The following is an 18,671-nucleotide window of genomic DNA, read 5'->3' on the forward strand; positions in this document are numbered from 1 at the left end:
TATTTTCTTTTTATTTATATTTTTCTTGTAAATTAAGATATGTATAGTTTATCTTTTTTAAAATTAATTATTTATATTATAAAATCTAAATTAAATTACTAAATAAAAATTTAGATTGTTTTTGAAATAATTAGATTGATTATAAGAGTAAATCAACAATTTTAAAATATGTTCGTTATTTTTAAAAATTTAAAGTCATCAACTATAATATGTTTATTAGTAAATATGTATTTTTAGAAAAAAGTAATCATATATTAAAACTTTTTAATCTTCATAAAATTAAATATTACAATTAGAAATTAAAAACAATGTTGAAAATATATATTTATATTTTTAAAATTCTAACATTCCAATTAATTATTATACATAAAATTAATTATTTATATATTTAATTTTAAATTTAAAGGATGATTTTTTATGGATAATTATTTTAAATAATATATTGTATTAAATTAATTATATAATTAAAAAACATATTCTGATAAAAAATTAATTTACTTTTTAAAAAATTTGCAAAAACTTTGTTTATTATGATTTTAATTTATAATATTTTCATAAAACTATTTATATAGAATACTAAAATATTATTATTAATAATTATTCATATTTAAATCTTCAATTTTAAATTAATCACATATATATTTATATAATAATACATAAATTAATCATATTATATATATTAATATATATTTTTAATATATGATATTCATATTTTTTAGAATATATTTTCATATTAATTATATGACAAAAATAATTAATTTTCCTTTTACTTAAGATTTATTGCTTTTCTTATTTTATTTAATTCTTTTAAATCCTTATCAAATAAACTGTATTTCTATATTATTTAATTTGTATTAATAGAGGGCTTTAATAAATTTATATTTTTTGGATTAGTAAAATTCTACAAAAAAAAATATATAAATTATATTTGAAAAAAAAATATATATATCACTTATAAATACTCAGCTATTAAAATATATAAAAAAATATGAATTTAAATTCAATAAATATAGATCTAAATTTTCATAAAGATAAAATAAGGAACATTTAAGCTTGTTTCCTTTTTTATATTATTTTAAATTTTTGAAATAAAAATAATGTTCCTATAATGCATTTTTTAACTCTTATTTATATTAATTTTCTTTAAACTTTTGCTTAAAATAATTTTAAGAATTAAAGATTCAAAGTATTAATCTATATTTCTTTGAAAAAAATTTACTTATGTTAAAAAATAATTAATCACACTAAAATTATTATTACTCGAATTTATATTAAATATATTTAAATTATTATTTTTATATAAATTATTATTTTTGTAAACGTAAAATAATAAAAAAATATTATTTTCTTCAGAAAAAGCATCTAATTTTTAATATATTTTTAGAATTTTTTTATTTAATTTTAATTATTATTTATTACTGTTTTTTTTTTACGTTTATTTATAAACTTCCGAAAGTGATTTAATTTTAAATAAGATTTTTATCTATTTTTGTTTTTAATTAATTTTTTTTTTATTTTCAATTATAAGTTTTGTTTTTTTTATTTATTAATTTTTTTTCAATTATTATATTAAATACTTTTCTAATTGTTTATTGTACAAAATTTCACATTAAGTTAAATTTATTTATCAAAGAAATTTATATGCAAAATTAGAATAATGAATAAAAAATTATTATTGTTTTAAGGTTTCAAAAATTTGATTAATAATTATATTTTTTATATTGCTTTAGATTACTTTTGATTAATTCAAAAAAAATGTTTGTGCATTTTTTATTGTATTTATGCTTTATATTTTATAATATTAATGTTTTTATTCAACAAAAATAAAAAGAATAATAAAGTTTAAAAAGATAAAAATTCACAAAATAATATCAAATATATAAAAGCTAAATATATAATTACAAATTGGAAAATTAAATATTAATTGTAGATAAATTTTCATATTAATTTATTTAATCCATTTTTATTATTATTTATATTAATAATTTGAGTATAGAATTAAAATTATTTTATATTTTTTAAATATATTAAAATATATATAAAATTTAATTATATATAATAATTTTTATTTTTTATATAAATATAATTAATTATTATATTGATATGCATTAAATTAATTATGATTTATAAATTTATTTTTAATAAAAAATTATATCATTTTATATATTATAAAATATATGATATTTTAATAAATAAAAAAAAATTTATTAATTTATAAAAAATATATTATTAATTATTTATAAAGAAAGAAATATATATATATATATATATATATTAATAAAAATTTAAAATTTATTTATAAATAATTATTTTATTTATATATTTATTTTTATTTAATTAATATTTATTTTTTAATTTATATATATATATTTTTCTATTTTTTTATACCTATATATTTTTACAATATTTTATTTTATCTTAAAAATTAAATATTAATAATTGAAAATAAAATATATTTAATAATTTTATTTAATAAAATATATATTATCATCAATCATTATTTAATATCAGAATTTTTATTACCTTAATAGTTTGTATTATAATAAATTTTATTTTCTCTATTTTCAATAAAATTTACTATAATAGTTTAAATTTAGGAGTTTTTAAATTTTTTATTAAATATAATAGTATTCATAAATTTATATTCTTATAATATATTTTATATAATTTATAAAATTAAAAGAATAATTTATCTTAAATTGCCAATATACATTCCAATTTTTTAATGCATTGAAAAATTAAATAAAATATATAATATGCTTTTTTAAATTCAATAAAATCAATAAAATATTTTTTTTAATAATGTTTGAAAAATTATTTCTTAAAGCTATCGAATAATATTTAATGCCTTAATGTTAATTTTTAAAAATATCAATTTAATTATTTCATTGATAAATATTTAAATTTTATTTCAAAACATATTTAACAAATATAATCATAATTATATTCTAATGACAATGTATAAACAATTTCTATTTATTATTTTATTTGAAAATGAAAAATATTATACTTATCTTTTTTTAATTAATTATTAATTAATTATATTTATATCGAATTTTTAATAGTTTTTATTAATTTTGCATTATCAGTTATGGTTAAAACTATTTTTATTTTATTTTTAGATTTAATTTTTTTTTAAATAAATAAATATTTTTATAATTAGAGTTATAATTATACTATTAACTACAAAATGACTATTTATATCAAACTCTTAGTATTTGAAGATTTATATTTTATTATTAAAAAAAAAAACATTTTTTTTTATTTTTATATTTTATAAAAAATAAGATTAATTGTATTTAATAATAATTTGTTTAGTAAAAATATATATATTATTTTTAATTTATTTTATTAATATATATTATTTGTTTTTTTTTTTATATAAATAACGCATCAATCTCTATATAAGTACAAATTTTTTTTTAATAAATTAATTTCTAAACAAAACATAAAAATTATATTAAAATTATAATATAAAGAGATATTAAATATTAATTATTCATAAAATTTTTAAATTATCATTCATAAATATACTAATTTAATTATTAAAAATAATAATAATAAATAAATGAGTAATAATCAATTTAAATAATTAGAACTTGAACAAAAATTTAGTTTAATTAAATCACAAACATCAGTCGATTAAATCTATTCCGAAAATACCCCACAAAAACCTTTCCTTAGTAAATCATATACATAAAATTCTATAAACTTACAAAGTAGATCATAATATTTAAAAAGTATTAAACATTTTGAAATAGTTCTAAAGCTAAACCATTGTAAAAATATAAATAAAAAAACAAATTAATAAATAAAAAAATAAAGCTAGTATATATCACCATAAAAGACTATTAGTTTTAAAAAATGGAGTATTAGCATATTATTCACGAGTTCCAAAAAAGTTTAATGGAACAGAAGAAGATTTAGAAAATATACAAGAACTGCCAAAATCGACAGTTTTAGTGGGAAATATAATAAGCATTTTGCCAGTAGAAAAGGATAAATCAGGACTTAGTTTTGTCATTATATTTAATACTATAGACAAAATTCATAAATCAGAAATTATAAATAACATTAGTCTGGAAGAATTAGAGTTAAAAAAAGATGAGGAAGATAATTAAGAGGTAGAAGATGATAGCAAAAAAAAGAAGAAGAAAAAACTAAAAATTACTAAATGGAATTTTAAATGTGAGACTAAAGAATAAAGAGATAAATGGGTAATAAATAATATATATGTATTTATTGTTTTTAAAAAATAAAATAAAAAAGATTCAATTATTAATATATCTTAAAAAGCCTGATATAAATTTGAATAGTGAATTCCATAGTTTAAAAAAATAAATGTAAGGAGTCATTTAAGAAGAAGAAATCGAGGAAGATTATGAAGACATAATTAAAAGAAAACAGAAAGAAGAATAAGAGAAAATAAATAGATAATAATTGAAAGAAATGGAAGAAATATAAAAGAAATAATAAGAAATTTAAGAAAAATAACAATAAATAGAAAATGAAAGATAATAAAATAGACTAAAAGAAATAAATTAATAATGGAATTATAGATATTTATAATAACTAGAAATATAAAGTGATTAGGATATTATTTAAAATCAAGAAACTAATATTTCTTTATTAAAATAAATATTTGATTTAGTAAATGAATTTAAAGAAAATGCTAAGGAGATTTTCAAAAATATTATTGAATATTCAAAAAATACTTAATAATAATAAAAGTTTTAAAATATAGAAAATCATTATTTATAAAATTTTGATAATTAAAAAATTTATATTTAAGATAATATTTTATTCAAACTAGCTTATTCTTAAACTAAAAATATTCGAATTTCTGAAAATCCAGAAGAAATTATAACAATTTATGATTAAGATGATATAAAATAATTATAAAAAGGTTTAATTTTTATTTTATTTTGTAAATTATTTTTTAAAAAAAAAATAGAATTTAAAAATTATAATATTCTAAATAATACTATATTAAAATAAATGTAAATTGATAAAAAATTTTCTTTAAGAATCCCTTTATGTTGCTTATTAGAATATAAAGGGGTACATGCTCTAGCTTTAGCAATTCCTAATATAGAAGATTAATCTTTAATCTACGGAAATAATTTTAAAAGTTAATTTATAAACAAAATAGACAACCAAATATAAGAAGATATATTTTTATTAGAAAATAAATTATAAATAAAATTAGAGAAGTTTAATATATATAAATAAAAAGATAATGATTATGAAGATTTAAGATTATGTGAATAATAAAAAAAGAATAATAATAATCAGAAATCTTTACCGGAAAATTTAAATATTTTCTTCATTTTAAATATATTAGATAATTTCATAAATAAACCTGATGACCAAAATTTATTTGTTTTTTTAAAAAAAATTGAAAATTGTGAAATCTTACCATTAGATACTTTCACTTTTACAGAAGTATTTTTTTATAATATTAAAAAAATTATATATGTATATGCTTTAATATGTAGATTTTACATGAACATGGACTAAAAATTTCCTAAATAGGTGAAATATTTGAAAAAACAAGTCTTTATCACATAAAATAAATATGCTAAGTGGAAATGAGTGTCCGTATATGTAAAAAAGTACTCCGAGATTGCCAAAAAGAGTATTTTTAGGAATGTAATATGATCGATTTTTTGAATTTAATATTAAGTTGTTCTAAAGAAACAGATCTTTTTTGGGAATAAATAATAAATATACAAAGCATGTATAATTATAATTGTTAAATAGATCGTAGTTTAATCAAAATCGGTAGTTTTTTGAATTCTCTTTAATACAATTGTAATATAAAATTTTCTTGGGATGAAAAAATATATTTTTTTGAGCAAATAAGGCCAGTATAATTTTAAAAAAACTAAATATTTTTTTTAGTAAAAGAGAAATTTTTTGATTTAAAAGAATGTTTATTGTAAAAATATAGTGTTAATTATAAATAGTAAATAGAAAAAAACGAAAAATAATACGAGGAGGCTTTTGAAAAATTAAAAACTTAAATAATGTTAAAAAATACACTGAAAAATTCTCAAAATGAAGATTAAATTTATATATAATTAAATAATGATTAAACTGATTTATTATTAATATTTTAAAAATATGAAGAATCATTACATAAATCCTTAGAAATTTTAAGTCTATATAAAAAATTTAATAATGTCTAATTAATTAAAACTATTATAAATATTATCAACGCAAAAATTTTTCAAGAGGAAAAATGTATAGAATTTTTTGATTAAGGGGTGTAAATTATACAATGGAATTTTGGATTTTTTCATCCTCTTTTTTCACTTTTTTACAGTGTTTTGGGTTATTTTTATTTACAGAAAAAATAGTTTGATGAATCTGTGGCATTATATAAAAGTAGTTTAATTAATTCAAAAAAATGTCTTGGGGAATTTCATATATTTAATGCCGATACATATAAAGATCTGGCTAACGTTTATTAGAATATGAATCTTTGGGATGAATCTATAGTTTTTCTTGTTAAGGCTATTGAAATTTATGAAGTTAATAATTTAAGGTACGAAAAATTTGCAAATTTATGTTAATAATTAGCTAATTTGTTATTTTTAAAAGGTATTTTTTTGTTTAAAAATAAAATAAAAAAAAGTAAATAAATAAAAGGGTAATTTAATGAAAGTATTGATTATCTTGAAATTGCATTAGAATTTTTTAGATAAAACTAAGATTTATATGTGTAAAATATTATAGAATGTTAATTTTTATATTGTAGAATTTATGAATTATAATAAAATAAATAATTAGTATTTCTTAAAAAAATATATATATTTTTTATATAAAAAAAAGTGTTTTTAATATTGTGATTGTTTATGGAAATTGAATTAAAAATTTCAAAACAAAAATGAGATTTTTGAAGGAATAATTAAAATTCTAGTAGAAATAATAATAAAAGAATTTAATAAAAAATAAATTAATTTGTTTGTTTTTATAGCTAAGAAGAATTATTAAGATAATAAAGATAATAATTGTTATAATTATTATTAAGAGAATTTATAATTTTTATTATAAAAAATAGATTAATCATCGCCTTCGTAATTTATTTAAAACATATTTTATGACTTATGTTAAAATATTGAGGAATTATATAAATATTATAAAGATTCCTGTTAATAAATACAAAATTAATAATTAAAAGAGTAAATGAATTATTTTTTATAAAAAAAATAAATATAATATTTTAATTTTTTTTTTTTTTTGAAAAATATAATATAATATAATTTTTTTTTATTTTTTATTTTTTACAATTAGAAAATTAAACGATTTAAGCAATATTATTAAATATATAAATTAATTTTTTTTTATTGATTTATTAAAAAAGTGTAAAAATTGAAAATATATTAAGTACATATTATATTTGTAATTTTAGATAATGCATATATATATATATATATATATATATATATATATAAACTTTATTAAATTTAATTGATATAATATCTTATAAAATTTACTTTTATAATAAAATAATTGTATTATAATCTAATCATTTTATTTTATTTTAATCATTACATTTTTTTAAATTTTATACAAGTTTTTATATATATGATTTAAACATAAATTTATAATATTTTAAATATAAAATCTTATTAAAAACTGTATTTTATACACATATAAATGCCTTTATTTAGACGAAAATTAAAATAAATAAAATTATTGATTATAAAATTTAAAACACTATTATTATATAATTTATTTAATATAAAAATAAAATAAAAAAAAAATTATTGATATATAAATATATAAACATTTATAAACTAAAATTTTAATAAAATAAAAAAAAACTATAATTAATTTTTGGATATATTATTTAATTTAAAAAAATAAAAATAATATTAGATTTTTATTTAATTAACATTTTATTTGTATTATTAATATATATTAGTATAAATTAATATATTAAAATAAATCTGAATATATAAAAATTTATATATATATATATATATATATTTAAATTTATATTTATTATTTTTTTTTTACATTTGTAATATAAATTATTAATTTATACAATAATATATATTAAAATTTATAAATTATATAACATAATTGTTTATTCAATCAAATAAGATAATGAATAATTATATTTAACTACTTTTTTATTTTATATATTATTATTATTTTTACATATTAATTAAATAATTTTAGTTATAAAATAATTTTATATAAATAAAATATTATATTATTTTAATTTTTTTACTAAAAGTTAAAATAAATTATATACAATTTTTAAATAACTAAACATATTTTTTTTTATATATTTAATTTCATGTATTTTAATAATATTCTTTACTTAAAGTTGTCATAAACTTATTAAATGTTTAATTTTTATAATCAAAACAATAACTTAAACATTTTTTTTCATCATTATTTAGATTTTTTTCGTATAATTATTATTACTTAATGCATTTTTATGAGCAAATTTCATATATGTAATGCAAATTTAAATAATTTATTGTATTAAACTAAGTTTTATAAATTTCATTTTATTATTATTTATTCATTTTTGATTATAAATAAACTTCTTAAGATTCATCCATTTTTAAATCTATTTAATATAAAAAAAGAAAATTAAATTTATTTATTTTGAAAAAGATACAATATATAATTTTTTTTATTATATAATATAATAAAATATAATTATTATTAATTTTTTTAATATTGATTAAATTTTATATATATGATAGAAAAAATAAAAAAAATCCAATTTTTTCAATATTATTTTAAAAAAAATTATATGAAGTCGATATATTTCTTTTATTTAATAAAAACTTATAATGAATTTTATCATTAAAATATAATTAAATTTTTAGTAGTTTTATATTATATCATTTCAAAAAGTTTTTTACAAAACATACTAATAAATTACTATTTAAAATAGAAAAAATAAAATAATAAAATTAGATTTATTGTAAAAATTTATATGAAAACTAATATTTTTCATTCTTTTTTATGTTATTTTAATATGTGATCATTCGTAATTTTAATAATTATTTTTTAGATTTTGCTATTAATATATAAAAAATTAAACTCAAAAAGTAATTAATTATAGTTATCCAATATATAAATTTTTGTTTAGATTTTTCCTATGGTATAATTTCATTTTTATCAATATAATGATATATATTATTTTATAATTAATTATATATATAGATTTTGAATTTTATAAATAAGTATTGAAGATTAGTATTATATATTTAAAACAAATATTTATATTTTTTATAATAAATATATTTATATAAAATTTATTTCTAATAAAGAATTTATATTTTCTATTTAATAAAAAGTAAAATTTATTTTTAAATTTTTCAACTAATATAATGTTAAAACTCATGTTATATTTTATATTATTTAAAAATTTTTACATATAATTATTTTATTTAAATATATATTTTATTATGTGATAATATATTCATTATTATTATAATATTTATTATGTAAAAAGGATATATTTTACTTTATTTAATAAGAAAATATTAAAAATATATTATTTATATAAAAAAAGATATATTTAATAAATTAAAAAAAATATTATTAATTATTTAGAATAAATAATTACAAATTAATATACAATAAGCAAAATTAATCTTATATAAATAAGTTAATTTTCAGTTAAATAGTAAACAATTAATTTATTCATTAATTATACCAAATTTCTATAATCTAGATATATATAAATAACTAACAAATATAATATTTTGCTATTTTTTTTATAAAAACTAAATTATTATAAAGATAATATAAAAATAAAATTAAACTAAAATCTTTTTTTTACTTAATTATTTTTTTACATTAAAATAATTATATATTATTTTTATAGTTTATACAATATATTTTTGTTTTAAAAAAATATTTTTTTTTATATTAAAATTTATTTATGTAAAAAAAACAAAATGATAAAAATTATATTTTATTCAATAAATAAACAATAAAATTAATATTAAATTAAGAAACTATTTTAAATAAGAAATGTATTTAATATCATTTAATTGTATTTTTTATTTTTTTCTTTGAATGGAAATTACGGCTTTTATTTTATGGGCATTTATTTTTTTAAATTATAATAAAAAAAACTTTTAATGCTCTTATTTTCTATTATTTAAAAGAACTTTAATTAAATTAAATTTTATCATGCTAGACTTTTTTTATCTTTTTTAAAATTATGTTTTTTATCATTGTTATATATTTAAAAAAAATAACTTTATTAAGATAATATAATTAAAACTTTAAAAAATAAATGAAAAATATTTTTTAAAAATTGATAACTTAAACCATATATATATTACTTTTTAACATTTTTTTTTATATATTCGGATTTTTTTTTAAAAAAAATAATAGGCAATTGTTTATGATAAATATAAATAAACTATTACTAAAAGTAATAACTTTATTTTTTTATTAAGAAAATTATTATAATCCTTTATTGTGAATATCTAAAATCAGTTTATAGAAAATATTTAAATAATTAATAAAATTTTAATTATCAATTAGTAAATTTATTTAAAATTTGGTGAATTATTAGATAAATTTTATATATAAAAAAAAATTGATATTTTTTTAAGATTAGACAAAGTTTTTTTTTTTTATTTACTGTTCGAAGATTTTTTTTGATTATTTAATTATTGGTATTTATATTCTTATATATATATATATATATATATTTTTTATTATTTTTATTTTTTATATGAGTTATTAGTTTATAGTTTTGCTTTAGTTATCCTTTAATATTTATTTGAAAAAATATAAACTATATAAATTTTTATTCTAATTATTAGAAAAATAATTAGGCTTAAATTATATAAATATACTAGCAGCTTTATGTAATTTTAATATTATAAATAATAAGTCTAAACTGTTAAAAAAGCTACGAAAATTAATATTATAATAATTTATAATTCGTTTAACATAATATATTTTTAATATTAAAATTTCTGAGACCCATATTTATTTTTTATAAAAATTAAAATAAATTATAAAAATTTCTTTCATATGTTTATAATTTAAACTTCATATAAAAATTAATATATAATCATATTAAATTTATATAAATTGCATTAAATAAAAATTTAATTTTAGTAATATTAAAAACAAAATCTAAATAAATAAAAAAAGAAATTAAAAAAAAATGAAATTTTCAAATGAATAATTAGAAATAAATATAAAATAAATTTTTGAAATAGAAAATAATAATTTATAAAAATAGAACCCAAAAAAATTAATAAAAAGGTTATCCATTATATTTCTAATTCTTTTTTCGGCCTTTATTTCCGCATAAAATTTAATAGGCACATTATATGCTAGTATGAATTATAATAATTTAGGTTTACTTTCTACATTGTTTATATATTTTTTCTTTGCCATAGCTTGTGTATTTGCTAATTTTTACGTTAGTAAATATACATATTTATAAGTTTTTTTCTATAGTTCGATTCCTTATACATTATTTGTATCATCTGGGATATGGGTCTGTTTATGCAGTGAATTATAAAATTAAGGATTGTGTAGTGACTAAATTGTTTATTTTATTGTTTTAATTTGTGCTTCTTTAACTGGTATTGCGGCTTCTACTTTATGGGTAAATTAGTAAAGTTTGTCTTATAATTTATATTTTTAAAAAATAAGGTTGCTTAAGGTTCTTATGTGAATTCGATTTTATAAAATTATCCTAATTAAATCGGAGGACTTTCGGGTATTTTTTGGATTATTTTTTCATTTTCGTCTTTAATTAGTCCTATTTTATCAAGCATTACTTTATATTTAGTTGGTAATTTAGGTATGTTTATTGTTTTAACATTAGTTTCAGGATATTCTTGTTATATGTTTAATTACATTCCGATATAAGAAAATCTTAATAGTAATTTATAAACTAAATAAAATATAGATTACAAAGAATAATTTAGTGAAATATTTTAGATAATAAAAAGTCAAAAATTAAGACCGTATTTTTATTTTTTATATTATTAAGGAATTCCTTTGGCTATATATAGTGGATATATAGAAATTATTGTGAGAAAAACATTAAATAATTAAAATAATATTAATAATGAAATTTCTAATATTTTAATTGCTTTAGGAGTTTCTTCTATAATAGGAGGATATATATCAGGGAAAAATAATAGATAGGTAAATTATATAAATTAAATATATATATATATATATATATATATATATATATATATATATATATATATATATATTTATTATTTTTATAGATTCGGTAAGAATTTTGTAATGATATTTCTAAAGTTTTTTTTTTAATTTATTATTTTATTGATATTTATCTGTATGTATTTTGAAAATTATTATTTGAGTTTTTTTATTATGTTTTTATTGGGATTTTTTTAATGTTCAGTTAATAATACTCTTTAAGTTATTGGTGTTTAAGAATTTTAAGGTTAAGATTAATATTTTTCAGTTGCAAATATAGTATTGTCTGTTGTTTTTTTTATATTTTAACTTATTTTTATAATCTTAAAATAATACAATCCTTATTTTTATTTATTATTTATTTAAATTGTTTAGATTTTAATCATTTTACATTGAATTTATTTATATATTTAGTTTATATATATATATATATATTAGTTGATTTTTCCTTTTTTTATATTTTAAGATAAAATTATTTATATAATTATTTTAAATTTATTTTAATTTATTTATCATTATGAATAGTAAATTTTTAATTTATTATATTTTTATAAATATAATATTGAAAAAAATTATATAAAAAAAAGATAATAATTATTTAAAATGCATGAATATACATAAGATTTAAAATATACTTTTAATAATAAAAATACAAAATTAATTTTATATGAAGACTTTATGAATTTATTATCAATAAATTAAATTATAATATCTATTTATCATTTAATTTTAAAAAATTAAGACATAATATATTATTATTATTATTAATATTAAAATATATGAATCTTTAGTTATTTAAATATAATTACTGAAGAATAAATATTATATTTACTATTTAATTTATTTTTTGTTATATTTATAAGAAATTTATAATTTGCATAAATATATGTTTGGATATATGATTATTATATAAATAATTTATATTCTATTATTATTACTTGATTTTATAAATGAAAAACAGAAGTATTTTAGCTTTATAGACTATTACTTGTGTTTAAATTTTTAATTTATGAATTAAAAATTCTTATATAAAGTATGGATAGTATTTATTTATTATATTAATTACATATTGTTTTAGGCATTATATATTAATGAATTTATAATAGTTAAATTCATCAAATGAATATTTTTCTATAAATATATATTTTTTATAAATAAGTTATTTTTTCAATTTTAATTTAAAAATAAAAACTATATACAATATTATATTAAAATTTAGTTAAATATTAATATTTTATATATTATTATTAAGCAAAAAATTTTTTTTTTTTTTTTTTTTTCATTCAATTAAAGGTTAACTTAAACTTTATCTACTTTGTTTAAATTTTTTTCATAATTTTTCTTTTTAATATTTAAAAAATAATAAAATTAAAAAGAGTTAAAATCATAAATATAAATACTATAATATTCTAATTTGCATCATCATCTTAGAAATCTCTATCAATAATTTCTTCAAAAACATCTTTTAAGCATATAATACCCAATATCTAGTTATAATTCTCAACAATCATATCTTTATTCTTAAAAGATTTTTTTAACCAAAAAAAATATAAAAATAATATTACACTCATATATAATTTTTATTTTCATCTTAATTTTATTCTTAATTTCATCAGTTATAAATGCCATTGAAGATTTTTAAGATTAAAAAATTTAAATCATTTATAACATAGTTGTATCCTAAACAATCATTAAAGGATTAGTTAAAGGAAATCTATTTGCAATAGGCTATATATAATATATATATATATATATATATATATATATATATATATATATATATTATTTTTATAACTTTTTTTATATAATTTTAATTAATTTAATTTAATTAAAGCACATAATTATTTTTATAATATTTTTTTTTATTATTTTATGATATTTTTTCAAAAATAGTTATTTATATAATATAATATGTTATAATTTTTAAAAAGTTATATAAATCGCATATAATTTACTTTATTTAAATGTTTTTCTTCACATTTTAATATATATTTAGTTCTTAATACACCTTCAATACATGTTTTATCATTTCCTTTATAAATTGGTATCATTGAATATCCTTTGCTATGTATTTCTTTTATTAATTCTCTATCAAAAAAGCTATCAGTACTAAGCATATAAACCTATTTTACAATTATATTATTAAAACAATAAAAAAGAATTAATAAAAATAATAAAATAATAAAATTGCATTATCAATTGGTATCATTTTATCACAAACTTTTTAATCTCTTAATTCTAGAGTTGATTTTAACATTCTTACTTCTTCTTAATTAAATCCAAACTTTTATTTTATATTTAATTTATATTATATATGCAATTTTATTTACATGTTATAAATGTCCTGTTTAATCATCTGATGTTTAATGTATTTCAATTAAAGCCTTTATATCTTTTTTTGGAAATTTAGTTACTTCATGTATTCCTAGAAACAAATCTAAAAATTTTGCTATAGGGTAACATATTGGCCATAATATAAATTCAAAAAACCTATTCAAAAAATATAAATTTTGATATTTATATTTTTTGAATCAAAAATACATAATAATAGGTGTACTAAATGCCGCAATTTATAATTATCTAGGGCCAGTACATAAAGCTTAAGGTACAATTTCACCAAAAATAAGGACTACAATAGTAGAAATAATAACCGAAGCTGCAGCTGGGACTATTTAATGCAAAAATATAGGTAAAGCTTCCATTGCAATAGCATTAGCTACTAATAAAGTTGATAATAATAAATGGTGATTTTTTAGGATAGGAATAACTTTGTTTGCCTAAAAATATTTTTTAAATTTTTTGTTTGTTTAAAAAAATACTCTTTGTTTTTCAATTTCTGTACCACTTTTTAACATAACCTATAATTATAATTAATCAATTGATAAATAACCAACATTTAATCCAGAACAGATACCAGCTAGGCATACAACAACTTTATGTATACAATTTTAATATAAATAAAATTTATAATTAAATTTTTATTAAAAAAAATATTTATTGTAAAAAAAAAAATGCATTTTTTTTTAAAAAAAATATATAATTATGTATTTACATATAGATAATGATAAATAAATATCAAATTCGGGTGTTCCTGGAGGATGAAATTCATGAGATTACGAAGATAAATTAACTATTTCAATATATTGAGTGTATTTAAAAGAAAAATTGTTATTTATAATATATTTTACTATGTTTTGCAGGTTATATTTATGAAAATGCAAGCATAGCTAAATAACTCATAATAATAAATTAAATATAAATACTTCTTTAAAAATTAAAAATGAAGTTTTTATTTTTATAATTCATATTAAATAAAAAAATATATTTATTTTAAATATTAATATATGTTTTAGAAATATTTAATATTACAAAAATAAAATATTTGCTATTTAAAAAAAATATTATATTAGTAATTAATTATATTTAAATATCTAATATACTTTTATTTTAAATATAATTTTTTTAAATATTCAATAAATTTTTATAAATATATATATATAGATAAATATATATATTTTATATATATATATATTTAATTAATTTTTATTTAAAAAAATTAATAAATGATTTTTTATGATTATTTATATTTTATTTTATATATATTTTTTTAATATCTTTTTTTAAAATGAAATAAATACATTATTGCCAAAAAATGGATTTTCTTACATTCCATAAAAATATATTTTTATTTAAATATAATTTATTAAATTAAATTTTAATATCTAATAAAATAGAATTATTTAATATCATAAATGTGTCTATATTAATTTTAAAGCTAAATATATACTTGTACATCTAAATAATACAAGTTTATAGTATTTAATTTTAAATAATAATCACAATTATGGTAAAATATTAAATACTAAATTTAATGTTTCGATTTGTGAATATTAAACTATTTTTTAAAAAAAATTATTCAATACCCAATAAAATTAAAAAATAAAAGATACTTAAAATATCTTTTTAAAAAAATATTTAAAATTTGAATTTAAAATTAGAAGCACAAAAAAATTTTCTATAAATCTCAAACACTTTATAATTTCCCATTATAATATGAAGAAATTAATACAGAAGTTAAATTATATACATAAAAATCACAAAACAAAGTTAATAAACATTTAAAAATTATAAATTATAATAGTACATAATAAATATATATATAAATAAAGTATTATATATAATATTGTTTCTATAATAATTAAATTTAACTATTTAATTATATTTGCATATTTTTATTTTAATATTTCGAAAATCTTCTATAATCAATTAAAATATTTAATAGTTTTAAAGATATTATGTTTCTGTCATTATTAAATTATATATTTTAATGCTCAAATCCAATAAAAATCTCAGTTATAACAATTATCAAGTATATTATAGAATTTATAGAATATTAATATAAAAAAGTTTAAGAATTTTTTTAGAAATTTTAATTAAAAGATAAGCACATACATATTGTTAAACTAAGATAAATATCTACATGGACTATAATAAATATAAATTTATATGAATATTTTTAAATTATCTTTTTTGCAAATAAATACAAATAATTATATTAAGATATTGTATTTATAATTTAATTATTATTAAATATTTTTTAAAAAAATATGGAAATATATAATTGCTTAGTATAAAGACATTTTATAAATATATAGTTTTTATTTTTATTAATTATAAGTTTCATTGTTTTAATTTTATATATAATTTAATTTTTTGATTCATTGACTTAATTTAGTATAATATTAATTAAAATTCTTTTAAGAAATATAAAATAAAAAAATTAAATTAGTAATAATAATATCTTTTATATATAATATATATTAAAATTAAATCAAAATATAAAAATAAATAAAATCTATAACTTTAAAAAATATTATGTTTTGCTTTAAATATAAAAGATTTTTTTAAAATATTAAAGAAAGATTTTTTTAATTTAATTTAAAAAAAAATATTTTAAGCTTTAGTAAAATTATTTATTAAATCTAAAAAAAAATGTAAATATATTTTTTAAAAATACAATATAATTAACTTCATATGTTTATCGTAATAAATAATTAAAATCGTAATCTTAAACTAGATTTTATTAATTAAACCTATATTTAAAATTTTCGCATATCTATAAATATATTAGTTTTATTATTTCGTACTTATCAAAATCCCACATAAAAATATTTATTTTTATGAAATGAAAAATTTAAACATAAGTATATAAAGCTAAATAATTCTATTATTTATTTATAAAATCAAGAAATCATTAGAAAATATTATATAATATAAATTATTTATATAAGCAAATTTTTATGCAAATTATAAATTTCTTATTAAAAATAAATAATATTCATTAAAAAATTATATATAATATTTTTTCTTCATTAAATATATTTAAAATATAAAATATTTATATATTTTTATGTTTTAATATTAATAATAATGATTTTAAGTCTTAATTTATTTATAATTAAATGATTAATAAACATTATAATTTAATTTTTGAAATAGATACATAAAGAATAACATAATTAACTAATTTTCATTTTTATTATTTAAAAATATCATCCACAATTTTAGTATAATATTAAATTTTTAATTATTATTAACTTTTTTTCATATAATTATATTCAATAATATTTTTATATTAATTTAATTAATATGATATATATTTAAATTGTTATAATAATTATTAAATTTATAAATGATTTTAACTTATATTATATAAAAAAAAACTCAACAAATATAAATATAAATAAAAAAAAAAAATTCACATAAACTATTTTATATCAATTATATAAAATTAATTCATTTTAAAACAACAAAAATCTAAATAATTTATATAAATAATAAATAAAAATAAGGATTATAATGTTTTAAGATAATATAAATAAGCTAAAATATAAAAAAATACCAGACGATACTATTTTTGAAATCGAAAAATATTAGTCTTATCCTTAAAATTCTTAACTACCAATAACTTAAACAGTATTATTTACCGAACATTGGAAAAATCCCAATAAAAACATAATAAAAAAACTCAAATAATAATTTTCAAAATACATACACGCAAATATCAATAAAATAATAAATTAAAATAAATACTTTAGAAATCTCATAATATAAATCTTACCAAATCTATATAAATAAGAAATATATATATATAATAATATTTATATACCTATCTAATATTTTCCCTGATATATATCCTCCTATTATAGAAGAAACTCCTAAAGCAATTAAAATATTAGAAACTTCATTATTAACATTTTTTTAATTATTTAATGTTTTTCTCACAATAATTTCTATATATCCACTATATATAGCCAAAGGAATTCCTTAATAATATAAAAAATAAAAATACGGTCTTATTTTTTGACTTTTTATTATCTAAAATATTTCACTAAATTATTCTTTGTAATCTATATTTTATTTAGTTTATAAATTACTATTAAGATTTTCTTATATCGGAATGTAATTAAACATATAAC

General features: G+C 13.1%; 3 protein-coding genes across 3 annotated transcripts, besides 25 other annotated features; 2 read left to right on the forward strand and 1 right to left on the reverse strand. All coding sequences in view use genetic code 6, as the record gives it.

Moving 5' to 3' along the window:
• Nucleotides 1-625: 625 nt before the first annotated feature.
• Nucleotides 626-688: a microsatellite.
• A 798-nt stretch (nucleotides 689-1,486) lies between these two features.
• Nucleotides 1,487-1,558: a microsatellite.
• Nucleotides 1,534-1,567: a microsatellite.
• A 723-nt stretch (nucleotides 1,568-2,290) lies between these two features.
• Nucleotides 2,291-2,401: a microsatellite.
• Nucleotides 2,402-3,864: 1,463 nt separating this feature from the next.
• IMG5_001380 (hypothetical protein) lies at nucleotides 3,865-4,312 on the forward strand (the record flags this gene model as incomplete). Its single annotated transcript, XM_004040165.1, has 2 exons — nucleotides 3,865-4,217; nucleotides 4,270-4,312. The coding sequence occupies 2 exons, from the start codon at nucleotides 3,865-3,867 to the stop codon at nucleotides 4,310-4,312; spliced, it is 396 nt and encodes a 131-aa protein (XP_004040213.1).
• Nucleotides 4,313-4,453: 141 nt separating this feature from the next.
• Nucleotides 4,454-4,540: a microsatellite.
• Nucleotides 4,541-7,210: 2,670 nt separating this feature from the next.
• Nucleotides 7,211-7,284: a microsatellite.
• Nucleotides 7,217-7,284: a microsatellite.
• Nucleotides 7,285-7,424: 140 nt separating this feature from the next.
• Nucleotides 7,425-7,459: a microsatellite.
• Nucleotides 7,460-7,924: 465 nt separating this feature from the next.
• Nucleotides 7,925-7,974: a microsatellite.
• A 59-nt stretch (nucleotides 7,975-8,033) lies between these two features.
• Nucleotides 8,034-8,089: a microsatellite.
• Nucleotides 8,090-8,180: 91 nt separating this feature from the next.
• Nucleotides 8,181-8,218: a microsatellite.
• Nucleotides 8,182-8,215: a microsatellite.
• Nucleotides 8,219-9,148: 930 nt separating the features above from the next.
• Nucleotides 9,149-9,196: a microsatellite.
• A 67-nt stretch (nucleotides 9,197-9,263) lies between these two features.
• Nucleotides 9,264-9,313: a microsatellite.
• A 118-nt stretch (nucleotides 9,314-9,431) lies between these two features.
• Nucleotides 9,432-9,482: a microsatellite.
• A 41-nt stretch (nucleotides 9,483-9,523) lies between these two features.
• Nucleotides 9,524-9,564: a microsatellite.
• Nucleotides 9,565-11,125: 1,561 nt separating this feature from the next.
• Nucleotides 11,126-11,178: a microsatellite.
• IMG5_001390 (major facilitator superfamily protein, putative) lies at nucleotides 11,171-12,588 on the forward strand (the record flags this gene model as incomplete). Its single annotated transcript, XM_004040166.1, has 3 exons — nucleotides 11,171-11,633; nucleotides 11,678-12,168; nucleotides 12,268-12,588. The coding sequence occupies 3 exons, from the start codon at nucleotides 11,171-11,173 to the stop codon at nucleotides 12,586-12,588; spliced, it is 1,275 nt and encodes a 424-aa protein (XP_004040214.1).
• Nucleotides 12,187-12,242: a microsatellite.
• Nucleotides 12,589-13,315: 727 nt separating the features above from the next.
• Nucleotides 13,316-13,349: a microsatellite.
• A 12-nt stretch (nucleotides 13,350-13,361) lies between these two features.
• IMG5_001400 (hypothetical protein) lies at nucleotides 13,362-15,301 on the reverse strand (the record flags this gene model as incomplete). The annotated part of the gene is made up of 7 exons (XM_004040167.1): nucleotides 13,362-13,533; nucleotides 13,593-13,712; nucleotides 13,758-13,920; nucleotides 14,148-14,315; nucleotides 14,384-14,682; nucleotides 14,734-15,124; nucleotides 15,245-15,301. 6 exons carry the CDS (start codon nucleotides 15,299-15,301, stop codon nucleotides 13,693-13,695), a joined length of 1,098 nt encoding a protein of 365 aa, XP_004040215.1. The 3' UTR covers nucleotides 13,362-13,533; nucleotides 13,593-13,692.
• Nucleotides 13,922-13,975: a microsatellite.
• A 212-nt stretch (nucleotides 15,302-15,513) lies between the features above and the next one.
• Nucleotides 15,514-15,559: a microsatellite.
• An 83-nt stretch (nucleotides 15,560-15,642) lies between these two features.
• Nucleotides 15,643-15,683: a microsatellite.
• Nucleotides 15,675-15,724: a microsatellite.
• A 614-nt stretch (nucleotides 15,725-16,338) lies between these two features.
• Nucleotides 16,339-16,373: a microsatellite.
• Nucleotides 16,374-17,013: 640 nt separating this feature from the next.
• Nucleotides 17,014-17,047: a microsatellite.
• Nucleotides 17,048-18,671: the final 1,624 nt, after the last annotated feature.

Source organism: Ichthyophthirius multifiliis, assembly GCF_000220395.1.
Source record: "Ichthyophthirius multifiliis unplaced genomic scaffold scaff_1120509249393, whole genome shotgun sequence".
NCBI lineage: Eukaryota > Ciliophora > Oligohymenophorea > Hymenostomatida > Ichthyophthirius > Ichthyophthirius multifiliis.